Source organism: Podarcis vaucheri (genome assembly GCF_965113315.1).
Source record: "Podarcis vaucheri genome assembly, chromosome: 17".
NCBI classification, from domain to species: Eukaryota; Metazoa; Chordata; class Lepidosauria; order Squamata; family Lacertidae; genus Podarcis; species Podarcis vaucheri.
The window spans coordinates 20,699,471-20,717,229 of NC_138755.1; the positions used below are offsets into that span (position 1 = coordinate 20,699,471).

Below are 17,759 nucleotides of genomic sequence, written 5' to 3' on the forward strand. Positions count from 1 at the left end.
GAATACTCTTCTTTCAAAACAAAACGTTAAGTGTAAATACAATATTATAAACTTGAAATTGGTCTTGAAGAATGGAATAGTTTTGCATTAACAGTTTCTTTTCAGTTCAGTTGTAATAGGAGGAAGAATGAAATCTTGCTTGCTAACATTCTGTCGATTCAGTGAAATGCAGACTGTGTTCTTAGCCTTATAAGAAATCAAGTGTTTACACTAGCAATGAATGCTCCCTCTTCGCTGCTGCTGCTGCCTCCTTCTCCTTTTTTTCTTCTTCCTTTTTCACATGCTGTTTACTTTCAGAGCCCTGGCTTGTGTTTGCGGTTTTCCATTTTCTGTCAAGCTGCATTGGTAGAGATAAAAGCGATCTTCGTTCTGCAAGTTGTCTTATATCTGTTTTACAGACTATCTGCCCTTTTCAGATATGTAGCTGCGGAAAACACTTCGGGCCACTCAGGGCAAAATAAACTAACATGAAAAAGTCTTGTGTTTTTCAACTTAGTGTTCAAGAACATAGGTTCTTCATGGTGGTGAAACGATATTTTCTCATTATGATTTGACAATATGCCAGTAACAAAATATGCAATAATTTACTGACCAGTGAAGTTAAAAGAGAAAAAAAAATTCTTCAGTTCTTTGGGCAATTTATTTTCACCACCATTTAAAGGAAAGGTAGGGGAAAGGATATTTTGACTATGTCTGAAGTAGTAGTTCTTTTTAAGGATAACTCTGGTTTTGTTTTGTTTTAAAATATTTTTATTAACCAATTTTCACATAACAATTTGTCAGTCCTCTTAATCAATTACATTATTTTTCCCCTTCCCCCCCCTCAACCCTCCCTCTCCCCCTCACCAAGGTCTTCCCTCAGCTCCCCTCCCTGATTTCTTTACATATATTGTTTTCTGCATGTTGTAAAATTGTACGTATGCTTACTTTATCATATGTTCAGCTAATAAATTTGTGAATGTTTATTCAAAACCTGCCAGAGGCCAATTCATTTTCTTGTCTTTTTAGATAGTTTGTAAAAAAGTTCCCATTCTTCCTTGAAGTCACCGTTGTCCTTTTTCTGCAGCTTATATGTCAGTTTGGCCAATTCTGCATAGCTCATCAATTTTTCTTGCCACAGTTCTTTCGTTGGGATTTCCTCGTTCTTCCATCGTTGTGCTAACAAAACTCTTGCCGCTGTTGTAGCATGCATAAATAAGTTCTTTACTTTTATTGGCAGGTCTTGTCCTACAATAGGATAACTCTGGTTTTTATTTAGTTTCTTGTGGCAGTCTTCTTCTTCTTCTTCTTCTTCTTCTTCTTCTTCTTCTTCTTCTTCTTCTTCTTCCACTCACACAAAACTCAGCACCTGCTCTGCCTATGTAAGCCCTGCCATCGGTTCTGATAGCTGAATGGAACCATATTCCGAGGGAATATGAGATGCTTGGGAACATTGGTGAATGTTGTTCTGCTCCCACCTTCATGCTTGCAGTGTTTCTGCCGCTTAAATACTGAGCTAACACACCCCCCCCCCGGTTAAATATAGTTTAGGCAATATTGTAGTGAGCTCACTAAATCATCATGCATCATGCCTACTTGCTTCTGTAGTTTATAAGGAAGGAGGTCTTTGTCATTTTAATAAAGACCTCCTTCCAGTGAGCCTGCAAGAAATCCCTACTTGAATTATTTAGATTAAATTTCCCTTTGATAGTTTCACTTATTTTGAACCCTACAGATTTATCCCATTAGACATACAAAATATCTCCAGATTTCAAGAAAGAGCAGCCAGGGAAATGTGTTGACCTTTGGGATGGTATATAGACTCTCCAAAAGAATTACAAAAACGTAAGATAATGCTAGAGCACGATTGCAATCTTAGTTTAACCCACTTATCAAGTTATAGTACTTTAAGTGAATGTCCTTTTCCTGAAGATCTGCTTTTAACCGTTTCTTTGCGGGTTTTTCTTTTTGTTTTTGTTTTTACGTTTGCGCAACTAACGTCTTGAGGATTAAGATTCTTGTTGAAAGATGAATTTGGAAGTTTTCTGGGGGGGAAGCTACAAATCATTTCTCTGTGCTTTCTGAGGGAAATGAGAAAAGCTGATATCAAAGGGGAAATGTTTCCTTGGTCCCAGGATTAAATAACAGTGGTGATGGTGATGATGATGATGATGATGGTGATAATAATAATAATGTGGACAACTAAATAATCAGGATTTTGCCAGCTTTGAAAACAACAGAAAGCATAGCTTAGTATGTTATGTAGTAATAAAGAATACAGAAACACATTTCAATGACTTTGTAAAAGTTCTTTTGGGGTTTTTCGGGGTATGTGTGTGTTTGTTTTTTGCAATAGAGTTGTCTAATTTGAGGAAGTTAAGCCAAAGAGGATCTAAACCTGGGTGCTATTTTTGTCTGGGCTACCTTTTTAATGCAGAAATGAAACTTCTGAATCTGGAAATTTTGTTAAGTAGAACGAGCTTGTTCAGGAAGTGGAGAATAAGAATTCCCTTAACTTTCTGCAACTTGGCACGACCAGAGCCTGCACCTCTTCAGCAAACAGCAGTGGTCTGCCTTGGTTTGTTTTACCATTTCTCCACCATGACTTTCAGAAGTTGCTTCCACAGCATTGTGGGATGAGAGTTCTAGAACAGTTTCTAAAAGAAGGCACTGTTTCCACTAAGTGGTTTCAGAAAGCCACCTCAGGATTTGAATGGATGGTATTAAGCAACACCTTCAACAGTGCTCTCTGTTTGCTTGTAGAATTCTTGAATTTTTAAAAACAAGTGGGTGATGTCGGGTTTTCAACATTGCAGTGTATCGCCAGCCAAACATTGTGGTTTGGCGATATACCTTGATGTTGAGAAAAGCTGCATTGGCCCCAGCTGGCGAGATTCCAGGTGAAATTGTTGCAGCTCTCATTGTGGGAGCTGAGGTGCTTTCGTCCCAGCGCCTTGTGGGCTGTGGCCAATACAGCTGGCCCCAGCATGCTGCTCAACCGGGGGGCAGAAAGCCTTGTACTAGTCCCCATTTCTCCTCCTAACCTACCTCACAGGGTTGTTGGGAGGATGAAACTTCGGGGGGGGGGGAGAAAAGGAGTTTTGGAGTTCGTTGTAGAGAAAGGCTGGGGGGGGAGAACCCCCAAATCTTCACTGTCATTCCAAATCAATGCAACGTACTCTATATCTTCTTTAAAAATGTAACTAACATTTTTTCTTTGTGGATTTCTTTCAGGCCAAAGCTGTGAACCTTAGAATGTCATGATGGCTTGCCTTACGGTGACAGAAATGGAAGGCCCGGCCTCATCTACTCTTCACCAGAATGGTGGCGTCCTTGGGAATGCGGCTGTTTCCACGCACACAGAGCCACTGCTTCGAGTTTACTTGTATCATTCCCAAGGAAAGATGGACGGCGATTATCTACAGTTTCCAGCAGGAGAGTACATTGCAGAAGAGATCTGTGTTGCTGCTTGTAAAGCCTGTGGTAAGATCACACACCCTGTTTTCTGACCGACGGAACCGTTTCAGCCTCACTTTTCTGGGATTTGGCAAGAAAACACAGATCAGAATGGTACTTTGTGGCTTAGACAGCAGCCCCAGCAATGTTCCTTCAATGCTTTGCAATCAAATGTTTGAAGGAGTGTCCCAGGGGCTGTTGGAACAGCTGTGTACTGCACCTCAAAGCCTTGACAGCTGAGGCTTCAGAGAGCAGTTGTGGGAGGGAGAAGTGGTTTTATGGGAGTGTGCTTGCTCCAGCACAGGAACGGTCGTTTAAGTTCCAGATTGTTTCTTTGCAGCCCCACCCTTACCCACATCTGACATCCCCAGGTTTGACCCACAGCCTGGAGGTTCACCCATGGTTTAGTGTCATGCAAATGACTCTTGGGGTCCCCTCTCTGCTTCCCCCCATTAACTGCTGTTTAGAATTGCCAGAACACTAAACTGTACTCACTCTTAACTACTATTGAAACAAGCTAGCTTCATGAAACGTAGCTTGAAAAAAGCATAGTTAAGACTAACTGGGTTGTCCACGTTTGGACGTAACTCAAACCTGCAGTTAGTTGCTATGGTCTCCTTCTGACTAGAGGGGGAGCATACTTCGCATAATGCTGGCACGTTCACATAATGCTCAACCATAGTTTAACATTTCACCTAAACAAGGCTTTTGTTGGTGTGAGGAAAAGAACGGAACCTGCGGCTGGTGCTCACACCTTCCTGTTCGTCTCGGAAGCTGCGGTTGTCTTTTGAAACCATAGGTTCCTCTTCACTCAAGCTGCCCCTGGTATTCTCTGACTAGACAAAGGAAGCTTTTGCTGAACCAAATGGAAAAAAGGTGCTTTCAAAAGAGACCCAAAGCCTGGACGATATATTGATGGTGTAGGTGACAGTCACCGGTCCTTCTCGCTCCTCTGGCAATTTTAGGATTTCAAACATCCGATTAAGAACTTGCACCCATGCATTTAAGAGAAAATGTGACCAGAGCCCAGAGGCTGCACATTTTTCTTGGGAAGACTTGGGAAGGAAAACTGTTCAGTGTAACAGAAATCTTAGTGCCATTAATGTCATTAAAAGAAATCAGTCTGTTTTGTGGAATTAGAGAATAGTTTGGTTCCATATTTTTAAGCTGCTAGTGTCATCTAAGATTGTCCATTGCTAACTGTTGGAATTCGATTAATAGCATAACATCTGCTGGTGTATACTTTCTGGTGACAACTCCTGCATGGGCTGTTCCTTTTTTTATCTCTACCAAGTATTTCTGTTATTGAAGTAAATACTGTAGTTAGTGCTTAAGCCGGAGTGCTCAATTTTAAAAAATTACTAGGAAGGTAATTGCAAGGCCATATGCATTGTATCCTGGGGTAGTAGGGGAGCTTTCTGGTGTAATCTCAGAAGTTCTGTCATCCTGGAGAATGGGAAAGGTGCCACAGGAAATGATTTAAGATTGTGTCTTTAAAATGTACATATTGGACAACATGTCTGTTCTGGCCACCCCAGATACCTTCGGATGCCCTCATAGAGCCTTTATGTAACCTAGGGGAAATCAAAGTTCCATCTTAGAGTCAAAAGATGCGTCAGGAGAACGTACTATGGAACACTTTATTCCTTCTTTTTCACCATCTCCAATCTATACTTTACTTGTTCATGAAGGTTTGATTTAACCCACCAAGTTACACTGATTCAAAACAGTGCTCTACTTTTTGAGTTTTGGAAGACAAGGAATGTGAGCACTGCAAAAAAAAAGTTGTGCAGTTCTGTTTGTAATCTGAATTCTTAGCATCCGGTAGATCATTGATGATCGTTTTTCCTTTAGATCAATGAGTGGTCTTAAGCAGGTTATGGGGCACATGTCAAACCATGGTTAAGGAAGCTTTGTTTGGCTTTTGGTCGTGCCGCTGGTCTATGAATATTCATGCTTGCAAAGAGTTTCCTTATCTATTCCTTGCTATTACTGACTTTATTTTCTTAGTACCTCCAAGTATGAACTTAGGACTCTGTTGTTCTGTCAGTGCTTCTGTGAAGGATGTTATTAGTCCACTTCTCTTTCTGTGCTAAGTGTTGCACCTTTCTGGGGTGTGGTATAGAATCATCCATCAGACTATGGCTCTCCATGTGAGCTGTTTGTCTGGCACTGTTGAATTAAGCTTTGCTTTGCATCTTATGTGGCTCGGTCCCTTTCTGCGTTTGCATGCATTAGAGGCATGGAATACTTATTTATTTAAGTCTTCGTTCTTCATTGCAGTCCTAGCCTTTATCTTGTGTTCGGGAGAAGGTGGCTTTTCAGGAGTGTGTTGTTTAGACAGTAGGCTAGCATATGCACATGTAGCTTGTCATTTCCTCCCTTCCTTGGTCCAGAGGTTCTGCTTCTGCTGAATAATTCTGCATTCAGAATTCCAATCCCCTCTCCCTTCTCTCAGGGTGGCCTTCAGCATATAAATCTAGGACAGCCTTTCTCAACCTGTGGGTCCCCAGATGTTGTTGAACTACAACTCCCATCACCCCTAGCTAGCAAGGCCAGAGCTCGGGGATGATGGGAGTTGTAGTCCAACAACATCTGGGGACCCACAGGTTGAGAACCGCTGATGTAGGAAGTAAAATGGAAGAGACCGAATGCAAGAGACAGAACGGTGCCTGGGTACCAGAGGTTTGGCTAATAATCAGTAGTTTTCCTAACTCATTCCATTTCATGGAATCCAGATCTCCATGGTCTCAAGCAAAGTTCCTCACCATTCTGTTGGCTATTTGCAGTATAGTAACGCTGCAGAGAGCTTGCTGGGGAGACCATGCATTAAAAAGGGACTCAAAACGTACTTAAAGAAGGTTTTAATAAGAAAAACAAAAACTCCATTTACACTAAATACATCAACAAACCAGACCCAACCACCAACCCATCCCCCAGGGTAATGGGAGAGCTAGGTGCTGCTCCTTATATACTGCACCCAATTGCTGACACAGCTTAATCAATACAACTCAGCAGCACCTGCTATGTTTCACAGCTGTAAAGCTGGGTCTCGTTATTTTGCTCTGGCCCCTTAAAGACATACACATCGGGTGGAACAATGATGAACCTTTACATTTAAAGAAACCATTCAACACATTCAAGATCCGGGGACTTTGTTTAAACACATTTCATAGAACGTAGGATGCTGTTTTATACCACATGAGTCTGTTGGCCCATCTAGCTCATATTCTCTCCACCAACTGGCAGCTGCTCTCAAGTGTTTCACACCAGGTGACATTCCCTGGCCTATCTGGAGATTGGGCCTGGTACCTTCTGCTACAGAGTCATGGACTTTCAGCTATTGGTTACTTTCTCTGGCCCTTATCCCTGTAACAGGGATTTCTTGGGATGATGATGATTGAAATAGGCCAGTACTCTGCTCCTCCCCAAATCCTCTGCCTAATTTATTATATCACACAACATACAATCATGGCAGAAAACCACAGTCCGTTCCTCCCCACCCCCACCCTGCAATCTGCAGATGTGGTTCCGTACCATCAAAGGCAATGTCCTAATGGAGGACCTTATACTTTTACCACTAAGATATGAGTGGCAATACAGGGCGAGTTTGAGCTATCCATGGAGTGAAAGAAACCAGGGTTGGCTGCAAAATCCAAACGTGGTAGATTGGCACATTGGTGGGTACTTTTTGTGTATCCTGCGTCTTATGTAAATAAGATTATCAAACACTTTTGAGACAATTAAATGCAGATGGTTAGACAATGAATTTCAAGAAATTACTAGCCAAATCGGGATAGTGTCTGTGCAGGTTTGGGGATGCTGCAGTGTGGACTGCCAATGGCGGCTTACTTCTACCACCTGGCCAAACCGAATCAATGCAGGGTATACACACTAGCGAGACTGAATGTGCTGCCATCGACAATACTACAGGGGAGAGTCCAGAAAATACCGCTTGCAGAGAGACCATGTCCCTTTGGACAGAGTTGTATAGAATCCGTTGTGCATGTTCTTTTGCACTGCCCCTCGTATCAGAGAATTCCATCTTAAGTTCATTAATCAGTTGGTTATTAGCAGAGAGTAGCATTTAGATGAATGTAAAGTAGCCTTCCTAATGTTGACCCAGGACAGGCATAGGATGGAGATATTAGCCAGGTTTCTGCAACAAGCAGGGAGGATCCGTGGATATTATATAACAGTATTGTAATTGTTAGATGAGTGGTTTTCTTGTACTGAACCTTTGGGAATGTTGTCTATATGCCAATAAAAGTTTGAGAATGATTGATTGATTGACCTTTAATGGGTGTTACAGGAACTGTTCTCCAGCGGCTAAGATGCCAACACACGAGGATAGCAGATCTACCATGATTTATGTTGAGCTACTAAGCACAGAAGGAGGCACAAGTCCATTACATGGTTACTTAGGAGATAAATTCTAAAGCCCTCATTATTTTGCAAGCAGGGACAAACCCGATCTCAGTTTACTGCCCTCGCTAGCCGTGAAATTTTGCACAGGCACAAGCAAGGATCTGAAATGCTCTTCAGCATACCGACACGTTGGCTTGAAATACAAGGAGACTTTTGTCTGTCTCTGTACATAAAGTACGGGTTCTGCACTGCTGTCCCCTCCGTTGAGCTCAGCTAGAGCATTCCAACTGCAAAAAAGAACCACTTGCAAGTTAAATATCCCCAAGATAAATATGCCCAAGGACCTCTCAACCAAAGTAGAAGCTTTTTTCAGTCCTGGTCTAAAGCTATTTATTACACTTGCATACATGCGTGAGTCTCCTATTCTGGAATATGCAGCACTGGAAATAAATTAGTTCAGTTACATAAATGTACAACTGAAAGCAACTTAAATTATTCAAATACCTAAGCAGCAAATGTTCTCCCTAGCTGAACTGAATGGATAGCATAAAAAGAATATGCCAGTGTTGTTTAGTAGTTAAGAGTGATGGACCGGGATGACCAGGGTTCAAATCCCTACTCAACCATGAAGCATCTTCAGTGATCTTGGACCAGTCGCAGTCTCTCAGCTTAACCTGGCTCACAGGGTTGTTGTGATGATAAAATTGAATTGGAGGAGAACCACCTTGAGCTCCTTTGGGGAAAGGTGAGATATAAATGCAGTAGGAATCCTAATAACAACAAGAAAAACAATACTATTGGAGGCAGGGGAGTGACTGAGGCCCAATAAGCAGCAGTCTCTAGGGCTGGGCGATATTTGGTTTTCAACATCGCTATGTATTGCCAGCTAAACATTGCAATATATATCAATATCTCATGATGTCTGAAATATGGATGGAAGAGGTGAACACGTGGGGCTTGACGATATTTGGTTTTCAGCATCATGATATACCACCAGCTAAACATTGCAATATACCAATAGATCACAATGTCTGAAATAAGGATGGAGCTAAACCACAGAGCCTAGGACTTGCTGATCAGAAGGTTGGCGGTTCGAATCCCCACGATGGGGTGAGCTCCCGTTGCTCCATCCCTGCTCCTGCCCATCTAGCAGTTCAAAAGCACGTCAAAGTGCAAGTAGATAAATAGGTACCGCTCCGGTGGGAAGGTAAACGGTGTTTCCGTGCACTGCTCTGGTTCGCCAGAAGCGGCTTAGTCATGCTGGCCACATGACCCGGAAGCTGTACGCCGGCTCCCTCGGCCAGTAAAGCGAGATGAGCGCCGCAACCCCAGAGTCGGCCACAACTGGACCTAATTGTCAGGGGTCCCTTTACCTTTATGTGGAAGCGTTAGCTGGTTTCACGGTTTTTCCCCCATTGTGATTTTTGCCAGTGCCTGCTCTGGTGATTCGCTGCCCTTTGCAAGAGGCAGGGGAGAACTGAGCTGGGAGAATTAACAGGGGCTGCAGGAATCAGGAAGCCTTGGCTGGCTTCACAGTTTTTTCTCACATTGTGATTTTTACGTAGGACACACACACACCATGATTCACGATATATTGGCAGGCCAGAAATTATGAAGCCGTTATTGCAATATGGACTTCAAGAGTGGCTGGAGAAACCCATCCAGATGGGCGGGGTATAAATAATAAAATTATTATTATTATTCAAACTGGTTTTGGAGAATATATTGGTATATTACCCAGCCCTAGTAGTCTCTCTGGAAAGCCTGGAAATCCTTCATCAGTGTAATAATAAATATGATCAATCTATCTTCCCCTATGTTTTGGCTCTGTGACAAGAGCAGCATCACCACTGTACTGAAATTTATTTAGAACTTGTTAAGCTACTGTAAGTAACAACCCAGCCTGTGAAATGACAGCAATATTGGAAAGAAGTATTTATGGATGGAACTGTAAATTCAGTATTTTCCTTCCTAGTGAGGAAAGCCACACTCAGTTCCTTTCTACTTGTCATGCAGTGGCACAGAAGCCTTGCTACAAAATGGTTGAAATGTCTATCAAACTATCAATCTTATATCCTATCGAACTATCATTCTTATTTGAAATCATGGGCAGGATTTAAGATAGGAGCAACAGAAGAATGTAAAGAATGGACTTTGGAAGCTTAGGAAATAAATATATACAGTCGTACCTTGGTTCTCGAATGCCTTGTGACTCGAGAGTTTTGGCTCCCGAACGCCGCAAACCTGGAAGTGAGTGTTCCGGTTTGCGAACATTTTTTGGAAGCCGAACATCCGACGAGGCTTCCACAGCTTCTGATTGAGTGCAGGAAACTCCTGCAGCCAATTGGAAGCTGTGTCTTGGTTTTCGAACATTTTCAGAAGTCGAATGAATTTCCCAAACGGAAACCAAGGTACAACTGTAGATGTGTTTTAATGCAGCTACTAAGAGGGGAAAACATCAGGGAAAGGAGGGACAGGAAGTCAAGAAGAAAATGTGCAACCAAAAAAACCATACACATGATTGGAGTTACGTAATAATTTGGAAGATTTAATAAAAACGATTATTTTTAAAAATGCTTGCAATACTAATAACACCCAGTTTTCAACAGTATGCAATGTGTGTGTATGTAAACAACCAGCTCAAAATCTGTACTGCACTTTTGCAGAAGGGTTTAGATTTGACTATCAGTCCGCAGAGCAGAAATGCATTCTGGTGCTAAGATTATCCATCTGGGATGACAGCCGAGTCAGACAGGGGATTAAGATGTGTCTGTGACCTCTAGCATTCTTGCCATCTTTTCCCACAGCCAGAAAGTTTCACTTACAGTTTTCCACAGTAATTGCCAGAGCTGGAAAATCTTGCTTTTCTATCGCTAGCCTTTCTACCTGGGTTAACACCTGCTTCCAAAATGGTAAATCACCTAACCCCGTGCTCTTTTTTTTTAAAAAAAGGTGGTTTTTGTTCTTGTTCACAGAAAGCTCAAGTTACAGACACATTTAGTTCCTCTTGAAATCTCTGCAAAGTAAGATTGCCGTGCTCCCTATCGCTCACCTTCTTATGCAAGGAAAACTAGTTTTAATCAAGATTAGGTAGAGTATTTAGCAGATGATGATGCAGTTTAATGACCAATGCCCTTCCAGAATGCATAACGGTAGCGCTTTAACGGTAGCTGGGTTGTTTTAGGAGGCACTGCAGAGTAGAGCTGGGCGATATTTCGATTAATTGTCTGAAACTGGTATGATGTTCAAGCTGCAATACCGGTTTCAAACTTTTTGAGCTGGCCCACAGCTGGTGGCCGGGAAGCCAAGATGTAGGGCCAGCTCACGTTGCCTTGATCAGCTGTGAGGTGGGCGCTTTACGGAAACTCGTTTCTCAGCTGATCAAGCCCCGTCCACCTCCTGCAAACTGAAGTGGGGGCCAGCTTGTTTAAACTGCTTCTCTGAGGGGCCAGCAGGCTCAGGGGCCAGCAGGAGGCTGCCTACCCCTGTCCCCATATAGCTGCTGCTCATGGGAGCCAGAATGGTATGGGGGCTTGTTGACCTGTGCAAGTCCCCAGACCAAACAACCCGGCATGCAGGAGCTGTATGGGGTACGGCTGGGCAATTTCAGACATTGTGATATATCAGTTGGTGTTGTTGTTTAGTCGTGTCTGATTCTTCTTGACCCCATGGACCAGAGCACGTCAGGCACTCCTGTCTTCCACTGCCTCCCACAGTTTGGTCAAACTCATGCTGGTAGCTTCGAGAACACTGTCCAACCATCTCGTCCTCTGTCGTCCCCTTCTCCTTGTGCCCTCCATCTTTCCCAACATCAGGGTCTTTTCCAGGGAGTCTTCTCTTCTCATGAGGTGACCAAAGTCTTGGAGCCTCAGCTTCAGGATCTGTCCTTCCAGTGAGCACTCGGGGCTGATTTCCTTCAGAATGGATATGTTTGATCTTCTTGCAGTCCATGGGACTCTCAAGAGTCTCCTCCAGCACCATAATTCAAAAGCATCAATTCTTTGGCTATCAGCCTTCAGCCTTCTTTATGGTCCATATATCAGTACATGGCAGCATTTAGCTGCTGATATATCACAGTGTTGAAAACTAGATTGTTACCCAATATCCAAAAAGTAAGGTAAAAAAAGGTAAAGGACCCCTGGATGGTGAAGTCCAGTCAAAGGTGACTGTGGGGTTGTGGCGCTCATCTTGCTTTCAAGCCGAGGGAGTCGGCGTTTGTCCACAGACAGCTCTCTGGGTCATGTGGCTGACATGACTAAACTGCTTCTGGTGCAACAAAACACCGTGACAGGAACCAGAGCGCTCAGAAATGCCATTTACTTTCCCACCACAGCAGTACCTATTTATCTACTTGCACTGGCATGCTTTCAAACTGCTAGGTTGGCAGAAGCTGGGACAGAGCAACAGGAGCTCACCCCATCACGGGGAATCGAACCACTAACCTTCTAATCGGCAAGCCCAAGAGGCTCAGTGGTTTAGATCACAGCGCCACCCGTATGTCATGGCAGAAGTGTAGGGACTGGGATAAACAGTGAGGTTCAAAGTATTTCATTAGTTTCCTTCCATTCTGGTGCTTTTAGCCTTTCTGAAGTGCATTAGTTTTTATGATTATTCATTATCTACTTACGTTTTGAAATGACTGCAGAACGGTTGGAGTTCATGAAAGTGCTACAAGGGTGTATAAGGAAAGGATAAATGCACCTTTTTGTGTTGGTTATGGAAAATCCCCGGTGTGACACCAGCCTTTCCCACATAATCCATAGCCCCAAATATCTGTATTTTACACTCTTCTATACAAATAGCTGTGGACTGCTTTGTAGAAATGACGGGAAATTACATCAAATGTTCATCCTGAATCATTATTTCTTCATCAGGTTTGTAAAGAGTCCAGCTTGCTTATTACAACATGAAATTTCAACACATTCCTGCAAATAATAAATATGAATTGCTGTTTTAGGCTGAATTGTTCCTTGGCCATTGTTCTCGGGTGTTTTTATAGAAGGCAAATAAGCTTTTTGTTTCAAATGGAAAGCTGTTAAGCTAACCAATCTCACGTTGCTTTAAAGCTGGGACTTTCCATATATTTGAAACCACCAGCTGCCAAACCAGTCCAAACAAATGTTGGCTCATTCTGCCATTCCGTTGGCACCGAGAGAGGTGCTTCATTAAAGCTTCATCTCCCTCTAGTTATGGTTGAATGCTGTTCTGCCAAATTGATGTCCAAAGTGACTCACAAATGAGTCACCTTTTGCTTAGCAAGTGATTGCTGCAATATGTGAAGACTGGTTCTATTCAAACAGAAGCTGTTGAATGTTTTGCTTTGCTTTGGTTGAAATTTGGGGCTTTTTAGCCTAAGAAGAGCTGCTCTTGCCCCAGACAAGGTCAAGCAGAGTTCTCACGGTAACGTTCTCCCATCTTCTGTTGTGCATCTTTTCTTAGCCATGTCTTAAACCTTGTATATATTAATCCATCTAGAGCCATAGTTTTCAAAACACAAGGAGACAGAAGTTACACAAAAGTGCTGTTGTCTCTCATCATGTTGCCTGAGCCAGTCCGCAGAGCACTGGTGCTTAAAAGCAACCTTTCTCTTCACTGAGCACCATTGCCTGATTTTGTGGTCTTGCTTTGTCGTGGGGCTAGTTCACACTTTGCTCTTCCCATGTGCACTCACAACCTCCTTTCCACAATGCACATGAATGTAACCAGGTGAGGAAAACTTTGAACTGGGCTGTATGTTGATGGAGCTGTATGCAGGGTTTCTCCAAACTTGGATCTCCAGCTGTTTTTGGACAACAACACCCATCGTCACTAGCTATCAGGACCAGTGGTCAGGGATGATGGGCGTTGCAGTAAAAAAACAAACCAGCTGGAGACCCCCAAGTTTGGGAAACGCTTGCTATTGTTTGCTGTGGTTTTTTAAAACTTATTTTAATGCCTCTCGTAAAGATCCTGCCCTGGTAAAAACAGGATATAAAAAAGCAGGATATAAAACAGGATGTATATATTTAAAGAAGATGAATAAATGTGCAAATTAAGTTAATTTGGATGTGCAGAAGATATTAAAAACAAATTTAAGGAACTGCAGAAAGAGGGGGATGGAAGTCAAGTTTTGAAATGTCAAAATGAATGTAAAATTAGTGAGACGTATAAAACTAGTGAAATGTATAAACTTGAAAAGTATAAATAAATAGATAAAATACAATGGTGCCCCGCAAGACGAAAAACTCGCAAGACGAAAAACTCGCTAGATGAAAGAGTTTTCCATTTTTTGAGTCATTCCACAAGACGAATTTCCCTATGGGCTTGCTTCGCAAGACGAAACATCTTGCGAGTTCTTGCGAGTTTGTTTCCTTTTTCTTAAAGCCGCTAAGCCGTTAATAGCCGCTAAGCCGTTAATAGCCACTAAGCCGCTAATAGCCGTGCTTCGCAAGACGAAAAAACCGCAAGACAAAGAGACTCGCAGAACGGATTAATTTCGTCTTGCGAGGCACCACTGTATCAAAAAAGAAAAAAGAAAAACAGGATATAAATAACATTTTATAAACCTCTCTGTGAGATCCATCCGAATAGTGGTATAAAAATACCTTAAAGAAACAAAAACAAGCAAATAAAGAATTGTTCTAGTTGGGTGTTGGAACTGTTAAAAGTATTCCAGAAGCAGATGTTCTGTTTACTGAAGCATGTCTTGGAATGGGTACCACATTAAGGGATGAACAGGCCTGTCTCAGCCCTCTTTCTGCAATGTTATAACTGTTTATTGTATTGGCGTTATCTGTTGCTTTAGCCGAACCAAATTCAGTGTGATCTGAATGTTTTCTTTTCATAAGCTTTCCCATGGCAACCTCTTCATACCTAAAATCCAAAAGAAAGTATTAAAACCTTGCAGGCGTGACAAGTACAACACTGCTTAGCAACACCTTTTCAACACAGGAAAAAGATCTTGCAAATAAAACATCGTTGTCTTTTCTTTTCCTTAGGTATCTTGCCGGTGTACCATAACATGTTTGCACTAATGAATCAGACAGACAGATGTTGGTATCCCCCAAACCACACCTTCCAAGTAGAGGGATCAATCAGTCTCACTGTTCTCTACCGGATAAGGTTAATATCATAGCTTGTTTTTGTTTAAATCAAAATGGTTTTTGTTTAATTAGATTTTTCTTAAACTAAAGGACTATAATGTAGGTTGAAATAATTGATTAATTTCCTACGACTTTCTTTATTTCCATTTAAACATCAGAGGGGTTCATAATATGAATAACACTCTTTGTCCATACATTTTACAGTCAGTTTTATTCCATGTGTTGTTTTATGGAGGTTATAGCAAATGCACATGGAGGCAGGGGCAGACCCCTGAAAGCTGACAGAATCACTTGATGACCACTTTTGGTCCTCCTTGATGACCTCCTTGAAGTAAACTTGATTATCTATTTTATTTAAACCCAGAGCTATTTAATTTATTTGATGGGCCCATTTATAAGAAATAATTTCAGTGGAATGTTCTCTTCTTCAAATAAATGGATTGTATTGCAATTACTGTACAATTCTAAGCATGTAGATGTGGGTGTTTACTTCCAGGTATGCATGTATGAGGTTGCAGCATTTTGTTTAAATAAGCAGTTGTGTCTGAACAATGGCTGCATTTCAACTGTGTCCTAGCAACCAAGGCATTCCCATTGCTCTAGTCATATAACCATTTTGCATATATTTCCAGAATGTAAAACATCTGCGGATCAGTGTGTGTACTTCTGTAGTCTAGAAAAATTCCCATTGAGTAGTCCCCATCTTAAGGTTCAATGTACCACAGTGTGACTTGCATCACAAACATAAAGGAGATTTTTAAACCATTTTGCCATAATGTTTCTGGGGAGGCCAAACCGCCTGTTCCTTTATGTCATCATGTCAAGGGTAGGAGTTTTGAGAAGCTTGCCAGAGTCCATAAAATACATAGATACAGGCTTTGTTCAGAAGCGTATGTACCATGCCTGACAATTGTCTCGAAAGAGCTTCGCCTCTCCCAACTAAGCCATGCTTCCTAAAATGGAGATTGCGTAATGCACAAGAAAGTATACATTTACTACAAAAGAGACACAAAACTTTTGATTCCTGGGTATGCTAAAGCGATATCGCTGAGATATATTTTGATAAATTGTCTGAAACCGGCGTATGACGTTCAAACCGTGATACCGGTTTCAGACTCGATACATCCGCAATGTATTGCCAGCTCAAATTGCCCTGAGACAGCAAAGGCATAGGCAGGCAGGTAGACGGGATCCTGAGAAGATGCTCACCTGCAACGTACACAGGCTCCACCCTCCTGACTGCCTCCAGTTTCCCCCTGCAGGTGGGCTGCCGCTTCCTCCTGGTTGGTCACTCCTGGAACGACTGACGGGGAGGAAAGAGGCAGCCCGGCCAATTGGGCGAAGGTAGAGGCAGGCAGGTGAGCACCTTCTTGGGCGAAGGTAGAGGCAGGCAGGTGAGCACCTTCTTGGGCTCTGTCTTCCGTGCGTGTGCCTTTGAAGAAGCTGCTCTCCCCCCCTGGCTCACATGAGCGAGAGTAGTATGGGGGCTCACTCAACTGTTGGGCTGGGTGATGTATCTCAGCTGCTTAAGGTGGGGAGGAAGAAGCAGCTGAGAAGCAGCTGAGATACATTTCAGGCATCACGATATATCCATAGATTGAGATATTTAGCTACTGATATATCACAATGTTGAAAACCAGCCCTACTTTCTGTGCTCCCCTGTGCTCCCCTGCTCTGTGTTGGAACTACAAGAATCCCCGAACAGGAAGCCATGGCTTATGACATATGAGCAGGTCCAAATGTTACTCATCACAGTAGCGCAGGCCGCAAGTGCCCAGGAATCCAGACTTTCATAGAACCAGCTGTATTTGCCTCTCTGTGATCTGACATAGTACTTTGCAAACTCTAGAAGACAAGGCTTTAAAAATTAGCAAAATTATTTAGTAGCAGTTCTAAGGCATGAATGTAAGTCCCTGAGGCAGTTGCAAACAATGCCAGGGAGGTGTGCTCCTTTTGTGACCTCCCTCCTTCGGAGTCAGACCGCAATAGTATATCTAAGGCATTCCAGAATAAAGAGGGAGAGGGAAGAAGCAGAGAACTCAGTGTGAGGCGGAAATGACTGGCAGAATCCGAGACCAGGGAGAAGAGCTGGTGGAGGAAGACTGGATGAAATTTAAAATTTATTTGCAGAAACATTGTAAAATTTTTGAATGTTGAGGTTATTGAAATGAACTGCAGGGGTACTAGCAACAAACTAAAATATATGATTTGGATAAATAATAGATAAACTAATAGGACATGAATTTGCTGAATTAAATTTTTAAAAGGGATACAGGAACAGGAGATGTGAGGAAGTCAGGAAAATAAGTTAACTAAAGAGGGGAAGAAAAATGGATTTTTTTGTGTTTTTCTTTGTCTTTTTGAATATGTGTTTTCCTTTTTTATTTTTGTGTATAATGTTTGTATTTTGTAATTTTGTACTTCTTATTGTTTTTCTATTTTGTCTTTGAATTTTCTTATTGTTAAAATCTAATAAAATATTTATTAAAAAAAAAAAGAAGCAGAGAACTCAGTGTGGTGCAAATACGCCAGCGGGAGCACCAGATTGCCTCTGCCAATGCGTTTGCACCACTGCTGCCTTGTCTCTCCCACTCTCCATCCTGGTATTCAGGAGCAACTTGGCTTGAAGGAAGCCAGGGAAGCAGTGCCACCCTCATGCCCCATTCACTACTATCTAAAGGCCACTGCTTTGCTGAGGCTAAGTAGTTCTGGGTCTGGTCAGTGTCTCAATGGGCAGTTGTACATCACTCTGGGTTTCACGATGGAAGAAAGTTGAGATAGAAACATAAGAGGCGGGGGGGGGGGGAATGAGTGGTGGTATTTGACCAGTAAATTGGCTGTGAGTTTTGATGTTTGGTTATTTGCTGGCTAAAT

The 17,759-nt window shown here is 42.3% G+C and overlaps 1 protein-coding gene across 2 annotated transcripts in view; it reads left to right on the forward strand.

Annotated features, from left to right (window-relative positions):
• JAK2 (Janus kinase 2) overlaps positions 1 to 17,759 on the forward strand; it is an 87,045-nt gene that overhangs the window by 30,945 nt on the left and 38,341 nt on the right. For both annotated transcript variants that reach the window (XM_082204599.1, XM_082204600.1), the window contains 2 exons: positions 3,214 to 3,462; positions 14,781 to 14,904. In XM_082204599.1, coding sequence (XP_082060725.1) covers positions 3,240 to 3,462; positions 14,781 to 14,904 — 347 coding nt within the window. In that variant the 5' untranslated portion in view covers positions 3,214 to 3,239. The remainder of the gene's footprint in view (positions 1 to 3,213; positions 3,463 to 14,780; positions 14,905 to 17,759) is intronic.